A 20,793-nucleotide genomic window follows, 5' to 3' on the forward strand; every position below is an offset into this window, starting at 1 on the left:
GTGGCTTCAGGGACTCCTCTTTGCCCTGCAGAATGTTTGCTAGGCAATGTGCTTGAAGCAACTGTCTTCATCGCAAAGAGGCGGGGCACGCGTCACCTTCTGAAAAATAGCTGTGTGAATTCAAAGGTCTCCTTACAACGTTTGTTCTTTCCTCCTTTAGCGGGGACCTTCTCTCTGGGGTTTTTGTCCACCAACTTTAAACTACAAGGTCAACGTGGCGGCTACACAGCTGTGGCATTACGGTTTTTCCATCCTGGCTTTGGACCTTGAGGGAAAGGAGGTCCAAAGAGAACAAAACGTGACAATAGCTGAGACATGCGAATCCGATCTCTGTCCCTCCTGGGTTCCTGGGAAGGGCAGTGTTAAATTCGCCACAGCTCAGATCAGATGAGGAGCCCTTAACAGGATCGCCGGGTTCCCTCTGAGAGCACGTTGGCGGCCACACTTCATTCCCTGAAAGGGACTTGGCCAATAGTCAACTCCGTTCTCTGAAGCACCTAAGTGTGTCCTTTTCTGGTCTAACCAAAGTTAGATCAGGGGCTGCACGCCCATTCCAGAATTATGACCATCTCTGATTTCAGAACCACTGGGTCTGCAGGCAGAATCAAAGCCCAGCCCTGGGGCATTTTTACCGCTATAAAACATTGGACCGGTCAATCTCTCTATGCCACTCTTTCCATACTTGCAACATGTACCTCGTGGGATTATTCTGAGGATAAAACTCAGATAATGTGCATGAGGCTTTTCCCATAGAACCTGGCACATGGTGAGCCTCCACTAGGTGTGTGATTTCTATTTGTCACAGGATGAGGTCAGATGGACTAGATCATTCCTAAAGTCCCATCTAGACTCTGTTGCCTCTTGGAATTTTCAAAACAAGGACACTTTTCTCCCCCATCCACTAAGATACGAAGTTCAAATGGAAGTCCCAACTTTCACTAATGAAAATAGATGAAGTAACTTAGAAAGCAGAGTTGCCCAAATGCTCTTAACATCTGGCTCTAATATTCATTTTTCTGCTCGTTTTTGGATTGGAAAACAGAATGCCAAATAGACTTCAGCTGTCCTTAAGGAATGTAATAGTGATCATGAAAGAGACAGTGCGAAGCCGGCACACTTCTCTTTAAGTTTCTGATTTGAGAAACAGAGAACATGAAAGCTGAACATCTAAACAGAGTTTACCCAGTCCTTGATGCGTTTTTTTTTTTTTTTGTTTTTTTTTTTTCCAGAGCCCAGCCATACAATACTACAAGTAACCACATAGCTGTTATTGATGGTGAGTTCTTACTCCTTCTCCATAGAAGACATTTCTGGATCATTGTAAAGGCAGCTAGTTCTGAGTGCAAGGAAAAAAAAAAAAAAGGAAGCAAGTAAACATTTTCTCCACTGTTACCACTTTGTAGGCACAACACTCTCGGGTATTTTAAACTGTGTGATGTGGGTCTCACTGCTAATGGCGAACAAATCTACACCTGATTCTTTTACCACCGGTTTTGAAACTTACTAATTGCCCATGATTGAGAAACATAAAAGGGAGATGGAAAATTCCAAACAACTCCAGGGGTCTCTTCTGTTCTTGTTATTATTTCCTGACTTTTCAATCTATCTTATTCGGAGATCACGATATTGCAAATTTTTATTTGTAACCCAAATAATATACTTTATACACAATGGACAGTCCCTCTCAAGCAGCCCCATTTTTATGTGCACATGAACACAGTTAACTTTCAGTTTGTACAAGAATGAGGATTTTCCTAGACACTAACAAAAAAAATGCCAATGTCAGCTTTGTTACAGAAAAATACTGGGACACTTACACAATACAGCTGAGCTGTATTCCAGTACTATAAGTGAATCCTAAGATTAACCTGCACTGAATGTGTCCAGAAAGAAAAAAAATGTAGCCATATAAGATAACGAAATAATAGTTTTGTTACAATGTATGAATGTGTTCATGCTTTTGGTGTAATATTAGCCGCTTTTGATATTCCATATTGGCAGAATTCCTGTTAGCAAATTTCAAATGTACTTTATATTAATTTGATCAATTTCAACTTGTACTTTCTCTCCTCTTATATTTTATTATCGGCGAAGATTATTTAAAGAGATTCTACAATCTTTTTAAACTTTTTTTTTTTTTTTTTTTTTGAGAGACAGAGAGAGCCAGAGCCTGAGCGGGGGAGGGACAGAGAGAGAGGGAGACACAGAATCCAAAGCAGGCTCCAGGCTCTGTCAGCACAGAGTCCAACTTGGGGCTTGAACCCATGAAACCGTGAGATCATGACCTGAGCTTAACCGACTTTAGCCACCCAGGCGCCCCATAGAGATTCTGCAATCTTTTTAAATGAGAGCTCCTTTTGTAAATGTGAATAATTTCACAAGCTAATGTATCTGCTCGAACACGAGAGGTTTAGTTCCTAACGGCGGGCATTTTGTTGAGATGGTAGAAGGCGATCTCCCTGGGAAGGGCAGAGGGCTTCTTCCCTCCACCGTTCTCACTGGTGGTCAGGTATTTTTACAGAGGATTTTGGCAACTTGAGTGAACAAGGGCCGTCAGGCAGGGGTTGACAGTATGCCACAAAGACCTAGCAAAGCTGGAGCGGAGTCAAGAAAAGGCGCTCTTCCGAATCTAGCTTTTCTGTTTTTTTTAACTTTGCGCGATCCTTCCCGCGAAAACAGCAATTTGCAATCCATTTAATATTGTCCCTCCAAAGGCAGCGGACGGATTCTTTAAAATAAGAATGGCTCTCTCTATACAATTAGTCCTTTGAAAATATTTTCTTTCCTGTATAGATGCCAAGTGTTAAGGAAAACAGAAGACAGGCTGAAGGAAGTCAACGAAGAGGCCGTGTGTGTGTGGGGAGAAGGTGAACATTTGAAAAGAAAGCAAAGCAACAGATAGGTTCTGTTCCATGACAAGGTGTATGTTTGCTTTGGTCAGAACCAGCCCGAAGCTTTCTAATAAAGGTCACGTGGAAAGTCAGCGTGTGTCTGTTAATAGAAAGAACCTGGGTTATCTGGCTTCTAGAACTAAACCACAGGTCTGCAGTGACCAAGTTTTCTGGGCCCCAAATCCTCATATACCGTCTGTCCAAGGATTTGGGAGTCACTCCCGAGGCTGAAAGATAGTTAAGGAGATGTAGTCAGTGGGCTAAAATGGTAGGATTCAGAGGCATTTCAATCCTCTGTGGGGCCGACAGTGAAATTCTTATTACTTTTTCTTTTTTTTTTTTTTTTTTAAATTTTTTTTTCAACGTTTTTTTATTTATTTTTGGGACAGAGAGAGACAGAGCATGAACAGGGGAGGGGCAGAGAGAGAGGGAGACAAAGAATCGGAAACAGGCTCCAGGCTCCGAGCCATCAGCCCAGAGCCCGACGCGGGGCTCGAACTCACGGACCGCGAGATCGTGACCTGGCTGAAGTCGGACGCTTGACCGACTGCGCCACCCAGGCGCCCCTCTTATTACTTTTTCAAATGTGCCAATATCTTTCAATTCCTCACACGTGTAATGTCACCGTCAAAAGGAGGGGGATCAGCTGGAGGGGAATTCAGACAGGCAGATTACCCACTGAATCCAAAGCAAGAGCATAGACTCCTAAGACAAATCTAGTTATTTCTACTCAGGTATTTAAAGTGCTGATTCTCAGAGCACGGTCCCGAGCCAGGCAACATGGGCATTACTGGAACATGTTAGAATTCCGGAGTCTCAGGCCTGCTGAATCAAACTCTGGGGTGAGTCCCAGGATACCGTGTTTGAACCAGTGCACCTGGTGATTCTGATGCACAGCAAAGCCTGAGAATCACTGCTCTACAGGGACGAACTTAATCTTAGGCACATTTGTCAATTTATGCAGCAGAAATTTCCTGAGCATCTATTCTGTATTAGATATGCTGGGTCCTTCCTTCAGCAAGGAGATCCAGACGTCTCAGGACCACCTGAGGCTAGTTAGATACCGAGGGAGAGAGTCTGTGGGCGTAGGGAAGAGAAGGAATGATCAGAGAGAGAAAAAAAAAAAGGAGAAAGCCACACAATAAATCCCAAATGATAACTGTTTCGTTATGGGAGCTAAACAGGAAGGGTAGAAATATGGATGGGGGTGGAGTGGGAAATTCTATGGAAAAAGGCAAGGTTTTAATGGAGATAATGAAAGAATACGGCAATATGACTCTATCATGGGTTTGGCTGGAAAGTTATTGATTTCCCTCCCCTCAATCTTTTGTCTTGAAAACACCTCCTTAATTTCATAAGGATATTATCATCCAAAAAAAAAAAAAAAAAAAAAAGAATCTGAAACAGAAATTCATTGCTCTTTCTGTCTCCGGGGAATCTCATGACACAATGTAAGCCGAGTACAGATAAAAGCTAACAGGGCACTTCACGCCCACATCTGGTTCCTTGGTTCCTAACATCTTCCTTTCCCAACTTCAGGTTTGTAACAGTTGAGTTAGCGACCGAGAAGATTCTGTTAGAGTAGAAATGTAAAGACTTCTGAGTACTGTTAGTCTACATGGGTGTCCATTATCTTGAAAGAAAACCAACGCAGCATAGGAATCTTATAACACTAAACGATGCCGACATTTCTAAGGCAAAAATCTTTCCTCAAATTTTAATTAATTTTTTTTTTAAAGTAAGTTCTATGCCCAACGTGGGGCTTGAACTCATGACCCTGAAATGAAGCGTTGCATGCTCTTCCGACTGAGCCAGCCAGGTGCCCCTCATCCTCGAATTTTTACCCAAAAGATCCACACTGTGGGCAAATAATTCTACATAGCACCTGCAATAAAAATGTGCTATAGGAAAAAAAAAATAGCTCAATGGATTGTTCTCATGAGGAATTGGCATTTACATCTATACAGAAAAAAAAAAAAAAAAACCAAAACGTATTTATTCAGAATTTGTAGCTGTTTGGACATTGCCCAGGTTTCTGCTTTTGCACTATCTGTTAAAATGAGAACTAGTTATAAATATTAATGGTGTAGGCAATATTTGAAATGGAAAAGCTTTAATATAGTAGACATTCTAAATAGTACTTGTCTGCATTTGACATAAAGTGTCAGAAAAAATTTTTTGAACTTGGAAATAAAAGGAAATTACTGGGATGTTCTTTGAAAGGAATGCTGAATTGACTTTCTGTTGATGAGCTATTTTGAAACTCTTTGGGGGACAGAGATGCTAATAATTTCAATCCGGTGGAAAAGATAATCCTAATTTACAGTTTATTGCCCTGTTGGATGTTGATCCATTTTGCATCTAAACCAATAATCTTATCCTAACATTCCTTTATAAATCACCTACAGAAATCTAGCGTTGCAAGCATCCTTTGAACTGGTGTTTACACTTTACTGGGTCTGTCATTAAATAATTAGTTGAGTAAAATCATTGGCAGGTATCATTTCATATTTGTATTAAAGTTAAGATTTTGCCTTTTCAAAAGGTATACTTTAACAATAGTAATGATCCTTTTTCTATTCATCCAAATAACTCTGAAGCTATTTAGTTGAGCATATTTCCAAGTCACTAAATAAGGGGCTTAAAAAAACTTGGAAAGTCACGAAATTGGTTCCATAGTCCAAATTTCGACTTGTCATCGTTTCTCTCTTATTAGGATGAATTAATGAGCTTTTGTGGCCTCAAACTATCTAACAACGATCTGGATGTTATATGTGATGGTGCCTGTGATGTGTCCCTTTGCTGTGGTGCCTAAAATTACATGTACATTAAAAAAAAACAAACAAAAAAACCCCACCACCACCACCAAAAAAAAAAACCAAAACAGTAACAAATGCGTTCCTTAAGGTAACCAAGATCACAGGGGAAAACAGATTGTAGTACAACTACCAGACATTGCATCTAATGTGGGACAAAGGGGACCCTTTAAAGTGCAGCATTATCATCAGGATGCAAAAATAAAACGCCAGGCATGCGGCTTCTCCCGATTCATTCCTGAAACGCAAGCCAACATCACGCCAGCTGCCGAACGAAAACCAAGTCTTACTTAGCTGCTTCTGATGCTTCCCTCAGTTCTTCATCCAGTCTGCATGAGCAAAAATTATCGGTGTGGAAAAGAAACAGAAAAGAAGCAAGCACAGCGTGAGAGAGTCACTCAGCAAAGCAGAGCCAAACATAAGTGGAGCATATGTGCCTTTAAAAACCATCCTTTGGAGCACTGAGACACGCTCCTTCGATTAGATATGGTGCCATTTCCTCCCATTCGGTGTTTCTGCATGTTTACTTTGCAAATTCCTTCATAAAGGTAGGTAGATAACACAAGTTGCAAGGAGAGCAGAAACATGCTGGCGGAGTAAAGCTGAAAACGTCCACACCGGTCTGTTGCGTATAGTTAGAGACAGCTTGCAGCCTGGGCCAGCTCAAGGGTGAATCTGGCCTAGTGGGTTTCAGTTGCAAATCAGGCTGACCTCAACAGCTTTACACACAAGACAAAGACCAGGAATGGTATGCAACAAGGGACGGATAGAATGACCTCTTGCTCTGGTAGCATGTTGAGGTCACCCACGAGTCTAAGACACAGGTGCACACACACAGCGGGTCCAGCGTGAATTGTAGATCAGGAGATTTTACCTCACACTTCTCTTATAAGATCTCTCTTCATCGTACCTTACGGGATAAAAATGAATGCAATGAGCAAGATGAGCCAACAGACGGAGAAAATGACAGGTACATGTGTTAAAGAATGGACAGAACGTGAGAGAAAAAGCCTGCCCCCCTGAAAGAAACAAATTGCCTTTTTGGAGAAAAACATGTTTTCATGGGATATAATCGAGGAGTTAGAATTCATGATTAGCTTCAGCCAGTCCTCGTTATTTGCAGGTTCTTTGCATTGTTTGCAAATTTGCCTCCTGCTTGCATTTTGTTTCTGACCCCCCACGTCAATACCTGTGGCGCCTTTATGGCGACTCACTACTTTTATTAGTGGCAAAAAATTTGAGCCACCTGATGTGCACATTCCCAGTCGAGGCCCAACAAAACAAGGCTCTGCCTTCTCGTTTTAGCGCAGTCTCAGGCTGCCAACAGGTGCTGTCTATTTAGTGCCATGTTTTCCCTGTTCTTGTGCTTTTAATTGGTAATTTCGCCATTTAAAATGCCCCCAAGCAGAGTGTTCAGGCGCTGTCTGGCATTCCTAAGCACAAGAAGGCTGTGATGTGCCTTCTGGAGAGTATCTGTGCATTAGAGAAGCTTTGTTTGGGCAGGGGCTATGGTGCTGTTGGCCGTGAATTCAATGTTAGTGAGTCAACAATATATATCAAATCAGCCATTTTTACACAGAAACACACAACAAGGTTCTATGTTAATTGGTTAATGGAAATTAACCAGGTGTTTGCAGGAACTTAGCCCTGTATTCCTCCTAGGAACAACGGTTCGCTATTTAGGGTTCTAGAACATGATTGCCACAAATAACAAGAATATACTGTCATCAACAATTATAAATCTAATTTCAGATTGGGCAACTTTTTCTTTCATTTAAGTCCTTTGATGACAGGCTCCAGCCTAGCTGAATACTGGTCTTGGGACTGGCCGAGATTAGATTCTCCGAATGGTATTCAGTAATATGGCTTCTCTCATTTTGAAAATGGCATAACATGAAAATGAGACAATGCGGGCCAGGAACAGAAGTGGCAAAAAGGACATCCAGAGAAGATGGACTGCGGAAGACGGGAGAAAAACATGGACACACGGGGAGGACAGGGATGGTTGTAAATTTCTCCCTCCAGAAGAAAATCTTCCCAAATGGAGCCCTTTTCTCCTTAAGAAACTTCTCCCAAATGGAGTCATTGAAAACTGATGGGTGTCAATGAATGAAAAGTGCCTTGGGCATGTTTAACTTCTCATTTAAACTTTCCTATCAGATAATGAGTCTCTAAAAGCAACCTGATTATAATAAATAACATTCTGGATTGCCAATTCTTGCTGGGAAGGCTCTTGGATGCATTATGCACATTTTCACCCAATCCTTGGGGCCTTTCTATGAATTGCCCCTTACTTCCCCATTTTCTAGATGCTGCACTGAGGCACGGAGAGGTTTTTTTTAATGTTTACTTATTTCTGAGAGAGAGAGAGAGAGAGAGAGAGACAGAGGACCCGAAGTGGGCTATGCACTGACAGCAGACAGCTTGATGTGGGGCTGGAACCCACCACCAACGAGATCCTGACCTGAGCCCAAGTCAGATGCTTAACTGACTGAGCCACCCACGCGCCCCAGCTCGATATCAGGGGCTGGCAGGAAGGTTCAAATCTATTATTAAGCCTCCAAAACCCATTCTCTTCTCTATCTCCAACTGCCACGCCATGGAGGCATTGCCCTATTTAGCTAGCAAGTGGCCAGTGCTCATTTCCACTTGAAGAGATAATGTCCTTGTCGTCTTTTGCAAAGGGAGACAGCCCTACAGGAGGTGGGTACTCCAGTGACTTTACAGACCGTAGGAGTGGAGCTTGGAGGTGGGGCTGCTCCTTTTTGAGGTAGCAGGATTGAGTTGTGAGGTAAGCAGGGGGTGGGAGTCCTATAAGCTAAAGAGGGTCAAAGCCGCTGTTAGGATCACGCGAACACTGCTTGATTCGGCTAAGCCAACGGGCAGTTCTAAGCCAAATCATTATCCCGTGTTCACCTCATATCAAGAGAAGGAAAACCAAACGCATCTACTCCTGAGCTAGGACTTCCAATACTTTAAGGGAGGTGAAGGAAACTGCTAGAAAAGGGTGTGAGAATTCTGCTGCCAGGCTGACCTGGGTCTGAATTCTAGTTCCATCGCTTCCTTGCTCCTACTTATACTTGACATAAGTAGCTTTTCTTCATTGTTGGCTTCCCTTCCCTGTACTTGGAGGTTTACGATGGGGATTAAACACTACATACATAGAGCACTTCTAATGCCTGATACGGTATTGCCCCAAAATAAATGCAAGTCTTTTCTTTCCAGCTTCTTTGCCCACCCCCGCCCCCCGCCTTTTTTTTTTCTTTTTAGTAAAAGGACTCTTTTTTGGAAGTGCAGATTGGGAAGTCTACTTTGCTATCCATCTTATGGAAGAAGATAGGCTATCCTTGTCTGTCTTGTCTGTTTTCTTCGAGCTAAAGCTTAAAGGCCCCCCATTTTCAATCAAATAAAAAAAAATGAGTGAATCAGACACAGAGGAAGAAAAGCACAACCCACAGAGAACAACGGTTCTTTGCAACAGTGAACCAAACAGGAGAGTTCCCTCCTCGGCATCCGTACTTTTAAGTCTCCGCTCCAAGCAGCCGGTGTTAACTGTTACTCTCATTATTTTTACAGCACGATCCAGCGCCCTTCAGTCTCCATGCTGTTTCCTCACGGGCTGCTAATTGCATTACCCTGAGGAAGGGGATCAGCCCTACCCACGCCACCTACCACTCTGCCTTACCTTTCACCTGAAGGGACCCGTGAAGAAAAGGGATTTAGAAGAAAACAGAGAAAAGATAGTTTATTTTCCCCCCTTTTCCTAGGGCCAGGCAGGTAAATTACTTTCCGTAAGGCAATAAAGAAGGCAAAGCTGTGCTCAGGCCCTGTTGTGTCTGCGAGAGAGGGAGACACAGGCAGCAGGTGCCCTGATTCATATTAAATCTATGCTTTGCAAAATGGGAGCAAAATTTAAGGTGAAATGAGCAATGATCGATAACCCCAAGAGAAGATTATGTGAAAGAGAATCTGAAAGAACAGGTCTCTATGGGTATTCGGAAAAAAAATATCTATTGATTGGAAAACACTCAGTATTTATTTTAAATAGAATTCACGACATTTCCCCAGTATTCCAGAAGTGAGTTGTTTTCCAATCCCCTCCAAACATGCAGAATTTCTTACCAAATCTTGGAAACCATCACGACTTACTTGATGATGCTTTCTGGAATATGGATGCAGTCCATTGGGATCAGCCCACTGAGTTCTGATAAACTATTGACATACTTAATTTTACTGCTGAATTTTGAGCTAAAAGAAAAGAGAGAGAAAAGATATCATTAGTGTCCACTTCATCCCTTCTAAGTGTGTTGCCTCTTCTTGAAAATCCTGAAAAAGTTAACACGTTGGCCCCGCACTTACTAAGAAGAAAGGCTACACATCCGAGTAGTTGCAACATGCCAGATACTGTTTTAAGTGGCTTATATGTATCGCCTCCCTTATTTCTTCTTAAGCCTAGTGAGGTAGGCTTGTTATTATTATTCTCTTTTTGTTTTAAAAGATGTTCCGAGTGCTCCTTTAAAACTTGGGGAGGGGCTGAGAGGAGGAGAGAGGAAAAAATCCCAAGCAGGCTTCACGCTGTCAGTGCACAGCCCCACCTGGGGCTCAAGCTCACGAACTGCGAGATCCTGACCTTAGCCGAGGTCAAGAGTCAGACGCTTAACTGACTGAGCCACCCAGATACCTCTAATTCTTCTTCTTCTTCTTCTTCTTCTTCTTTTTTTTTTAAGATAAGGAAACTCGACACACAGAGAGTTACGTATTTGCCTAAGGTTTCACCTCAGGTATATGGTAGAGCCTGGATTCCAACCAGAGCAGTCTGACCAGTCTATACTCTTATTTTTTGTAAGTTTTTTTCTTTTAATTCCAGTTAGTTAACAGTGTTATATTCGTTTCAGGTGTCCAATATAGGGCTTCAACACTTCCATGCATCCCCTGGTGCTCATCACACGTGCCCTCCTTAATCCCCATCACCTATTCTCCCATCCCCCTTGGGTCTACACTCTTGACCGCACATCACATGGCCTCTCAGAGGTTTCTGCCACTCTCCACATTCATTGGTTTATGGTTCATTTGGCTTTGTTTGCTTGTTTCTTTGTTCTTAAATAAAAATCTTGTCATTAATTCTTTCAGACTCTTCCAAGGTTGATCTATTTCATGTTTTTGCACGTTTGTTTATTTCATGTGTGTGTGTGTGTGTGTGAGAGAGAGAGAGAGAGAGAGAGACAGGGAGAGAGAGAGAGAGAAGGCAGACAGGGGAGGGGCAGAGAGAGAGGGAGAGAGAGAATCCCAAGCAGGCTCAGTGATATCAGCACACAGTCCAACATGGGGCTCTAACTCATAAACGGAGATCATGACCTGAGCGCAAACCAAGGGTCAGATGCTTAAATGACTGAGCCATCCAGGCACCCCGAGGTTGATCAATTTTGCAAGTATACATGGGACACCTGGGTGGCTCAGCTGGTTGGGTGTCCGGTTTTGGCTCAGGTCATGATCTTGAGATTCATGAGTTCAAGCCCCACACTGGGCTCACTGTTGTCAGCACACAGCCCACTTCAGATCCTCTGTTCCCTTCTCTCTGCCCCTCCCCTGCTTGTGCTGTCTCAAAAATAAAACATTAGCTTCTTAAAGTATGTATAAACTCATTTTCCTCTTAATATTTTAGCTTGTTTGTTTTTTTTTTAGTTTTTTTCTTTTTTTAAGTTTTAGCTAGCGCGTTCAGTCCAGATGGACCAAAACCATATTCCAGTAACTGGATCTGAATTACAAACAGCTTTCATCTACACGTTATCATGTTAGATGTGTGTAGATGGATATAAGACAACATGAAAAGATACTATTGCAACTGATCAAGGAATGTGCCTCTGGGGAAAGGAGTTCCGAACAGAAACTGGCAGCTGTTGAAGGAAGAACTTAGTCTTATCGGTAATGGTTGGATGTTTCATAAGGAGAAAGCATTTGTGTATTATTGGTGTAATTGCAAACTGCTTTTTAAAATGTATCATTCCACTTGAAAGGGAACTTGATCAAGCATCGAACTTTCTGGAATGGTTTCTGAGAAAAAGACCTCTCCAGGCTAGAGATCATGCTGAGCCGTCTGCCAATTGTACTGCCTTCTGTTCAGCTACTGTGCATTCTAGAAGGAAGGCTTTGCGGGGTCATATCTCTGTACGGTTATCTTTCACATTTTACTTGCAATCCGACCCTGGGCCACTGGTGGTGAATGACTTGTGTCTCCACAGAGTCACTTCTAGTCGTCCTGAGAAGCCTTGGATGGACACACACTACCTCTTCCTTCCCCTGGACTTCCTGAGCTAAATTCAGGTTTTTATAAGATAGAGTGGGTGGAAGGGGAACCCTCCATCCAGCTCCACGGTTACGTTCACTAGAATGTACAGTTCTCTGAACATGTCATGTTGTCCCTTTCTTGGTGTGTTTGGACCCACTGTTTCTACCTGGTTTCAGCGAGTCCATCCTATCGGTTCTTCAAAACTCACCTTGAAGGCTCGTTCTTCTGGAACACCTCTCTTGACGCAGGCTCTCAGCCTTTACTCTCTACCTGTCACCCCAAATTCACCCTCACCGTGTTATCACCCCCATTTTGCTTCAGCTATACCCTCTGTTTCAATTGCTGACTTGTCTATGTCAGCTGCCGTGCTTCTCAATCTCCACCTAACCCAGTACTTGCCACAGACAATTCATTAAAAAAAATAAATGAATTTCCCATCTACCTCTATCATAGGTGTTCTCCTTCAGCAGCAAAAGGACCTATAATGCATTTTAGTGACCTCTTTTTTCAGGTCTAAAAATTGGCTACACTGATATAGACCGATTCAGAGGGGGATCTTTACAGAGGGAGGGTCTCACATGATGAGACTGTAGGCTATAATATTCAAGTACTTGAAATGTGTTTTCTTTACAATTAGGCAGACCACTGGGTTCAAAGTCTGAGTCTATCACTTATTGGCTATTTTACATTAGACCTGGGGTTGGAAAACTATAGCCTATGCACCAAAGCCAGCTTGTTAACTGCTCTGGTTGTTTTTGTTTTTGTTTTCGTTTTTGTTTTACAGTCCTCCAGCTGAGGATTGTTTTTACTTTTTTTTTTTTTTTTGATATTTGAAAAAAATCTGACACCAAGAATATTTTGTGATATGAAAACATTTTTAAGAAGTTCAATTTCAGGGGCGCCTGGGTGGCGCAGTCGGTTAAGCGTCCGACTTCAGCCAGGTCACGATCTCGCGGTCCGGGAGTTCGAGCCCCGCGTCAGGCTCTGGGCTGATGGCTCGGAGCCTGGAGCCTGTTTCCGATTCTGTGTCTCCCTCTCTCTCTGCCCCTCCCCCGTTCATGCTCTGTCTCTCTGTCCCAAAAATAAATAAACGTTGAAAAAAAAAAAAAAAAAAAGTTCAATTTCAGTGTTCACATATCAAGTTTGATTCGAAGACAGCCACACTTACTTATCTACATAGTGTCTATTGACTGTTTTGGACCTATAATGGCAGAATTGAGCAGATGTGACTGAGACCAGATGGTCCACATAACCTACAATATTTACTGACTGATCTTTTACAGAAAGGGTTTGCTGGTTTTTGCATTAGACAACTTAATTGACTTCACTGAACCTCAGGGATGTTTCCTGCATGAGGGAAACAGTAAACAGTACCTCCTTCAGAGGACTCACATTACAATTAAATGAAATACTGCCTGTACATACTCAGTAAATGTAAGCCATGAGTTTCTATAATTTACCACAATACTCTTTGCTATCATTTTATTACTGTTGTTGTACTTACCATCTTGAAACTCCCTTCGACAAATGATGTTGAATTGTAATTACTTCTCAGTATTCTTACAGTAACAAAGTTTTGTTATTTACCAAGGAACTTATTTGTTTTATAACACCCAAATGATCAAACAAATATCAGTGAGTGAATATGATAACTCACATTTACTTTTCTTGGCTGTGAAATTTGAAAAGAAAAACTTTTAAAAGATCCTGTTTTTAAGTAATCTTTGTATCCAGTGTGGGGCTTGAACTTACAACCCTGAGATCAAGAGTCACATACTCCACCTACTGAACCAGCCAGACACCCCACCATTAAATTTTTTATAAGCGCTTCATGTACATTGATTCCTATTCCCTTATCAAAACATTTTCTTTTTTTTTAATGTTTATTTTTATTTTTGAGAGAGCGAGAGAGAGGGAAAGTTTGGGGGCGGGAGGGGCAGAGAGAGAGGGAGAGAGGATTCGAAGCAGGCTCCGGGCTTTGCGCGGACAGCAGAGAGCCGATACTGGGCTCGAACTCACGAACTGTGAGATCATGACCTGAGCCAAAGTTGGATGCTTAACCTGAACCACCCTGGCATCCCAAAGCCTTTTCTACCATTAAAGTAAGTGGCTTTTGTATACCTTAAATATTTCATATTTTTTTTTAATTTTTTTTTTACATTTATTTATTTTTGATAGACAGAGACAGAACACAAGTGGGGGAGGGGCAGAGAGAGAAGGAGACAGAGAATCGGAAGCAGGCTCCAGGCTCTGAGCTCCGAGCTGTCAGCACAGAGCCTGACGTGGGGCTTGGCTCAAACTCACAAACCGTGAGATCATGACCCAAGCTGAAGTCGGATACTGAACCGACTGAGCCACCCAGGCGCCTCTCTCATATTATTTTTTTAAAGCAATTTCACATGGTATGGTAAAGAACTAAACTTTGCCAGAGGAAAACTAGGTTGAAAGATGCATCTCAATGGTTGGAAGTAGGAGGTGGAAATGCTACATACATGTAAGTGAACACTGAACAAAAAAGATAGAATTGGGAAGGCACGGTAAATGTCCCTGTAAAAAATAAATAAATAAAGGTTTTTAACCTTTAGCATTTTTTTTTTCCTCCACAAGTGATCAGAATGTTTCTTAGAAATTCATCAATAACTTTGAGACAGAAAACTTTCAGTTCATCTCCTCTGCATCCCAATGTTAGGTAAGACTGTATTTTATTTTAAAGCTCTCCAGGCAATACATCCTGTCCCTTTCATTTAACTGTTTCAAGTCTCACTATATTATGAGGCATGTTTTCTTTTTCTTTGTGTCCCCAAAATGTAAGGTTATACAGTATCTAACACAACATAAATGGTGGATAAATATTCACAGAATTGAACTGAATCAAAACCCAGAATCCTCATGGGCAATGAAAAAAAAGCTCTCAAAATGGCTGCCCAGACTCTTTCCCTAAGTTTCGTGACCTACATGATATGTGTTCGGAAGAAACAGAACAATTAAGACAAGGCACACCACTCCCATTTCTGTCCTTGGTTTGTCTTTATTTTTCCACTGTTGCGTTATGATGCCTTTTCTACGCTCTACAAATTACCAAGTCACTTTAAAGGTATTACCTACTCCCTTCTGTATTATGGCATGGAAACCCTCCCACTTCAACCTCTGTGTTACAGCAAGCAATAGAGAGGTCATGTTTCGTAATAGTGGGGAAAAATAGTCATTACAAAATAATGCTCACCCTTAATTAGGGTTCCTTGCTACACAGTCCAAAATAGCATTCCAGGAAAGGCAGGGGCAAAATATGTCTTCCTAAATACTGTCTGTGTTCGTGAATTCTTATTTACAGGACAATGAACACATATTTTGAAAAACGACTAGCAGTACTTTTAGTATAATAACAACCATACCTTATAAAAGGTCGTGTCACTGCAAGGATTGTTCTGATGAACCAAGATGGATGAACAATGATGAATGATTTCAAATTCTTTCGCAACCTATTTAACAAAAAAAAAAAAAGAAAGAAAAGAAAAGAAAAGAAAAAAAAATCACTCCTAACCCATTTTCAGTAGGAGTTAAAATGGAAAGTATATCCCCAAATAAGCATATTATAATATTAGAGATTTCTAGGTAAGTTCCTATTATCTGATGGGAAGGAACTGAATGACCATGATTAGTAAAAAAATTATTTTATTAAAAACTTTTTAATGTTTATTTATTTTTGAGAGACAGAGTGTGAGTGGGGGAGGAACAGAGAGAGAGGGAGATACAGAATCCGAAGCAGGCTCCAGGCTCTGAGCTGTCAGCACGGAGCCCAATGCGGGGCTTGAACTCACAAACCATGAGATCATGACCTGAGCTGAAGTCAGACGCTTAACTGACTGAGCCACCCAGGTGCCCCCCTCCCCCCAATTTTTTTGAGATATAATTTGTAACTTGTATGAGTCCAACCTCATTTTCCCAGAGGAATAAATGTAAAGTAGGATGGGTGTATTTCTGGACTGCATAAATCTATGACTATCAGGGTGCATTTTTGCTTAACAATTCTTTTCATTTTTGCCAGCATTATCTTTACTGTTTTGAAAAGAACACATTCTTACTAGCAACTTAGCCAATTTCTTTGATCTACTAAGCCTTGGTTTCTTCTTCTGTATTATGAAACAAGTAACAGTAGATCATGTGGTTGTTTGACTTTCAGATTACCATTTTAGCATTCTTGATATTCAGGCATGTTTTGAAGCATTAGCAACGCGACTTTATGAATGTTTAGATCATCAAATGGATCTTAGATAACATAACAGGGCACTCGCATGTTGTCATGCACGAAGCCACGTCTAAGGGGATGCCACACTTAGTCAACTGAGTCACCCAGGTGCCCCTAACATGTTTTGTTCTATTCAAGCCAGTATGGATGGAAGTGAAGTATCTTGGGAAAAAAGTGCACCACGGGACCAAATGGGCTAGTGGTTAACTTGAACTATCTCGACGAATGATGAACTATAAGCCCAACAGTCGCCCAGATCAACAGTCCTAGTGCACATAAGCAGCACTTATGTCATGTAAGTGACACGTAAAACCAGTAAAGACACGTAAAACCAGTCACGTAAAACCAGTAAAGAACCGTGGATAGTCCATGGGTGCCTGGGTGGCTCACTTGGTTAAGCATCTGACTCTTGATTGGCTCAGGTCATGATCTCATGGTTTGTGGGTTTAAGCCCCGAGTTGGGCTCCGCACTGCAGAGCCTGCTTGGGATTCTCTCTCTCTCTCTCTCTCTCTCTCTCTCTCTCTCTCAAAATAAATAAATAAACTTAAAAAAAAAAAAGAATCATGGATACTCTGTTTATCAGGACAAACCGCACCTTCACGCGGCAACGGCATACACATAGTTTAGAACAGACTTGGTCGCCAGGTTTGAGATGACAACACCTAGCAAAACCTAGGGGAGCTCTGCTTTATTTCAGATTTGGGGCAGCAAGTGAACTTTTCTTAATATTTCTGTCCTTTCTTAACTCTGCATAATTCCATGTTCCCAAAATGTGATCACGTGTTTCGGCAGATGAAAGGGAATTAGGAATGGGAGTTATTGAGGAAGCCAAAACGGAGGTTAAATAATGACGCCCACGTACCGTCTGTCAATCATCTGGTAGCATTTTTTCATCCAGCCCAGCCCTGGCATCTTGCGTCTGGGGGTTGCACCATTCAAGTACACAATCATATAGTCTTCAGCTACCATCAGCTCTAAAGTGCTTATTACATATCTGATCACAGGAAGGAAGAGGAGGGTTTTCATTTCCCACATGAAACAGTTCATCTTATTTACAACATGATTATATGACATTTAAATTACAGAGCGTATGACATTTAAGAATGGTTGTGCCTATTACCTCTTTACCTTGAAAAGAGTGCAGTTTCCTAAGATTATTTCTCTGAGAGTGAGTATTGCTCATTTATCTGTAGGGTTATCTTGTTTTTATCTTTTTTTTTTTTTAATGCACGTACACTAAAAAAATACGTAGGTTAGAACCCGAATTTCAAAAATGTCAACAATGTTATCATGTACCAAAGGCACAAGTGAATGATATAAATGAAGCCATGTTACGGGGGGGAATAAAAATAACACTTTATCCAAAGGAAATGTTCCAGGATTTGAGAGTGCAGGCAAGACTGTGTTCGTTTTGTTTTCAAATCACTCAACTGACAAAAGTTCTTTTAAAGGCTTTCGCCTCTTGAGCAATATTCCTTGACAGAGATTTCATTGACTTTTCATCAAAGGCTTAGAATATTCTACATCATCTCTTTCCTCCCATTAAAGATGCACTATCTGCCATGCCATGCCATAGACATTCACTCAAAGCACTTTGCCATAAATATCACTCACAGGAAAAGATTTTCCATGACATAGTGGTAATCCGCCCGACTGCTGTCTGGCAGAAAACAGGCAGCAAACACAATGATTGCATTTAGGCCGTCCCCATAGTATCCTGGGGGACAAACAAAAAGACATTTGTGACCAACTGAAAGCTCTTAACAAGATAATATCTAACCTAAAGGGCAAATCTGGAAGCTTTGGCAAGCGTGTGTGCGTAAATGTAACAGATCTTTAAGTGAGTATTATATAGACTATACTTCTGTAAGTGCATAACCTTATTTTCAGTGGTTATCATAGAGTATAATATATGTATATTGTATACAGCCTTAAATATACAGTGTGAATATATTTGCATAAATGGCATATCCATTGATTATGGACGATCATATGTGTTGTACATAGTCATGAATGGGGTATATAAATATTCAACTTAGCAAAGGATGGGGTTTTGACTTACAGGTTTCTAATATATAATGCTTCAGTCCTTTAATGGCTAAGAGGCTCTCCCTGATCCTTTTTAGCTGTTTTTCTCAGACTCTGGTTAATTTAAAGGGAAAATCTAGTCACTGAACTGCAATATAATTAGGCTCACATACTCCAGTGACCAGATACTAGTAGGTTAACAAGCAAAACACCTTTATTTTGATTTTGTGGACTGGTTCACTTGCCTGTAGTGTCCCTGGGATCTCCAGATTCAACCGACAGTGCACTGACACATGGAAAGTTCTGGCCAGGCCTAGAGTCACTGAGCACAGAATACGGAGCCTCATCTTTTTAAAAAAGAACAAATTCAAGAAAGGCCTGGTGAAAGCCAACCTCTCTTTGCGTTTTACGACAATACGTGCTTCTGAGAAAACTTGAGAATTACTTCCTGGTGATGTGGACAGGAAGCAGAGGTGGGGGTGCTACATGCACGTGTGTGAGAAAATAAAAGGCAAGTGTGAACTCCAAGGGTCAAGAAAAATATAGGGAAAAAAAAAAAAAAAAAAAAAAAAAAAAAAAAAAAGAAAAATATAGGGACATCTCAGGACATTCTACCCACATCTGAAAGCTGTGTGGCATTCTCTAAGCTCTGTGTTCCCTCAGAGCTTATCTTGGACACTCATGGCAGCTGTTGGTCAAACCTCCACGGGTTTGTGCACGGAGCCTCTCGTGTCCTTCAGACTTAAAAATGAAAGAATGCACCGTGTTTTCATTTTTTAATGTCCCGTCATAAACACTTGGAATTTTTGTCATATAACATAGGTCTGGACTTCAGAATCATTACGTAGAGATTGCCTCAAAGCTCTGAGGAGGCAGACAGGACATACCCTCGAGCCTGATCTGAACTCAGTGCGTTTCATTTTTTCAGAACTCTAAATACCCCTCTGATGATTACCTGGCAGTAAAATACCAGCTGGATATAGACTTGGATGGGCTTAACTCTTGAAAAGCAGCTTAATAAGACGTTCTCTACAAAGACAGTATGACCCTACCACAAAAGAGGTGGGGGAAAAGAGTGATACCAACTAAAAATATATCAAATTATGGGTTTGTGTGTATGACTAATTTGAGGTTGTTGGATGCAGTGTTTACTCCACATGTGTTAGAAAATGCTACCTATGTAAGTATACACCCGATGTAACCCAAGTTTGCAAAACAGGATTCCCGTGGCTTCCCTATGGATTATTTGCTTTGTTCTGCCTCTTCCAACATGCAGGTAGTTACCAACTTCTTTAAGAACGAGATGTGAAGGAAGATGGCAGGAGATACATTGTAATACAAGAAGTGTTTGTTCCACTGAACAATTTCATTTAAACAGATTCAGAACCCAATGAAAATCCACAAAGGACACCGTGGCTTTGCTACACCAATGCTAACGCCACAAAGGTAGGCCATTTAGACTGCGCACAATGCCAAGGACCGGGTTCATTCAAAGAGAGAATAGACATAATGAATCCAACTTAAAAACAAGTACAAAAGCATCTCTGTAAATGTAGCTGCTTGGCTCCAGGGTGTCAACCTAACTTCAAGATCATGACCACTCAGCTACTTTGATTTCTGTTCCCATTTCTGGAGAATTTCTAATTCTAATTTTTTTTTTTTTTTTTTTTTAAGGACAGTCCGAGGTTTCTAAACAGTACTTCAGAAGTCATCTTAAATGGCATTTCAGCTCTTAGTGTCAATGTGCCTGTCCTTGGAATGCTGTGGTGTCACGTTCACCCAGGCTCATTAACTCGAAGGGATACTGAAGAATCAACTCGCCACGTCCTGATCATCGTCTAAGTCAGGAATGTCTCTTTATATAAAAATGCCTGAAATTCACTAGTGAAGGTGGAGTTTTGTAGTTTTGGGCAGAGGAGCTGCAGGAAGGGAAGAAGAGGCAGGAGACAGAGGAAGAGAAGAGGAGGAGAGACGGTGGAAGACGCAAGAAAGGAACGAGAAGAAAAAGACTTCTTCGGGGAAGTTCTCCTTCCCAACCCAGATCTGGTGCCATTGCTGTCAGGCTCGGGAGATATTTCAGATCGTCCTTGCTGGCAAAGGGCGGTAACTGGAAGGAATGGGTCTGTTTGCTCTTGGTTCCTCGCACATGCCCTCGAGGGGGTCGGCTAACCCGATTTCTGTGCTAATATTTAGCTTATTGCAGCTTTAGTCAAGGGAAGTCGGCTGCCGGCAGCTGAAGAGTTCATTAGAAGGATGGCTTTTTGAAAGCATGTACTTTAGCTCTCTTCTCAGGAACCAGGAGGTGAGTTCAGGGTGTGTGCGCTGAGGTGCATCAGCAATGCCACCGCGGGGCCTCCTGAGACCCTCTGGAGCGATAATGCAAACCTTACCTGAGGCAGAACAGACAGGCATGAGAGGGATGGGACACAAGTGTGCCGGCCAGCAAATGGGATGGAGAGAGGAGGGAGGATGTGACAGTCGCAACCAAAACATACACACACACACACCAGCCCGCAACTCTTCTC

The 20,793-nt window shown here is 41.7% G+C and overlaps 1 protein-coding gene across 6 annotated transcripts in view; it reads right to left on the reverse strand.

Annotated features, from left to right (window-relative positions):
- PRUNE2 (prune homolog 2 with BCH domain) overlaps nucleotides 1-20,793 on the reverse strand; it is a 211,821-nt gene that overhangs the window by 5,983 nt on the left and 185,045 nt on the right. For 2 of the 6 annotated variants that reach the window (XM_032595688.1, XM_032595687.1), the window contains 6 exons: nucleotides 17,855-17,957; nucleotides 17,103-17,234; nucleotides 15,386-15,472; nucleotides 9,857-9,955; nucleotides 6,582-6,617; nucleotides 1,289-1,336 (listed from right to left, as the gene is read on the reverse strand). In XM_032595688.1, the coding sequence (XP_032451579.1) occupies nucleotides 1,289-1,336; nucleotides 6,582-6,617; nucleotides 9,857-9,955; nucleotides 15,386-15,472; nucleotides 17,103-17,234; nucleotides 17,855-17,957 (505 nt within the window). Of the gene's footprint in view, nucleotides 1-1,288; nucleotides 1,337-5,997; nucleotides 6,037-6,581; nucleotides 6,618-9,856; nucleotides 9,956-15,385; nucleotides 15,473-17,102; nucleotides 17,235-17,854; nucleotides 17,958-20,793 lie in introns of all 6 variants that reach the window. The other 4 variants (XM_032595692.1, XM_032595691.1, XM_032595689.1 and 1 more) reach the window with 3 other exon arrangements.

Source organism: Lynx canadensis, chromosome D4, assembly GCF_007474595.2.
Source record: "Lynx canadensis isolate LIC74 chromosome D4, mLynCan4.pri.v2, whole genome shotgun sequence".
Classification (NCBI taxonomy): domain Eukaryota; kingdom Metazoa; phylum Chordata; class Mammalia; order Carnivora; family Felidae; genus Lynx; species Lynx canadensis.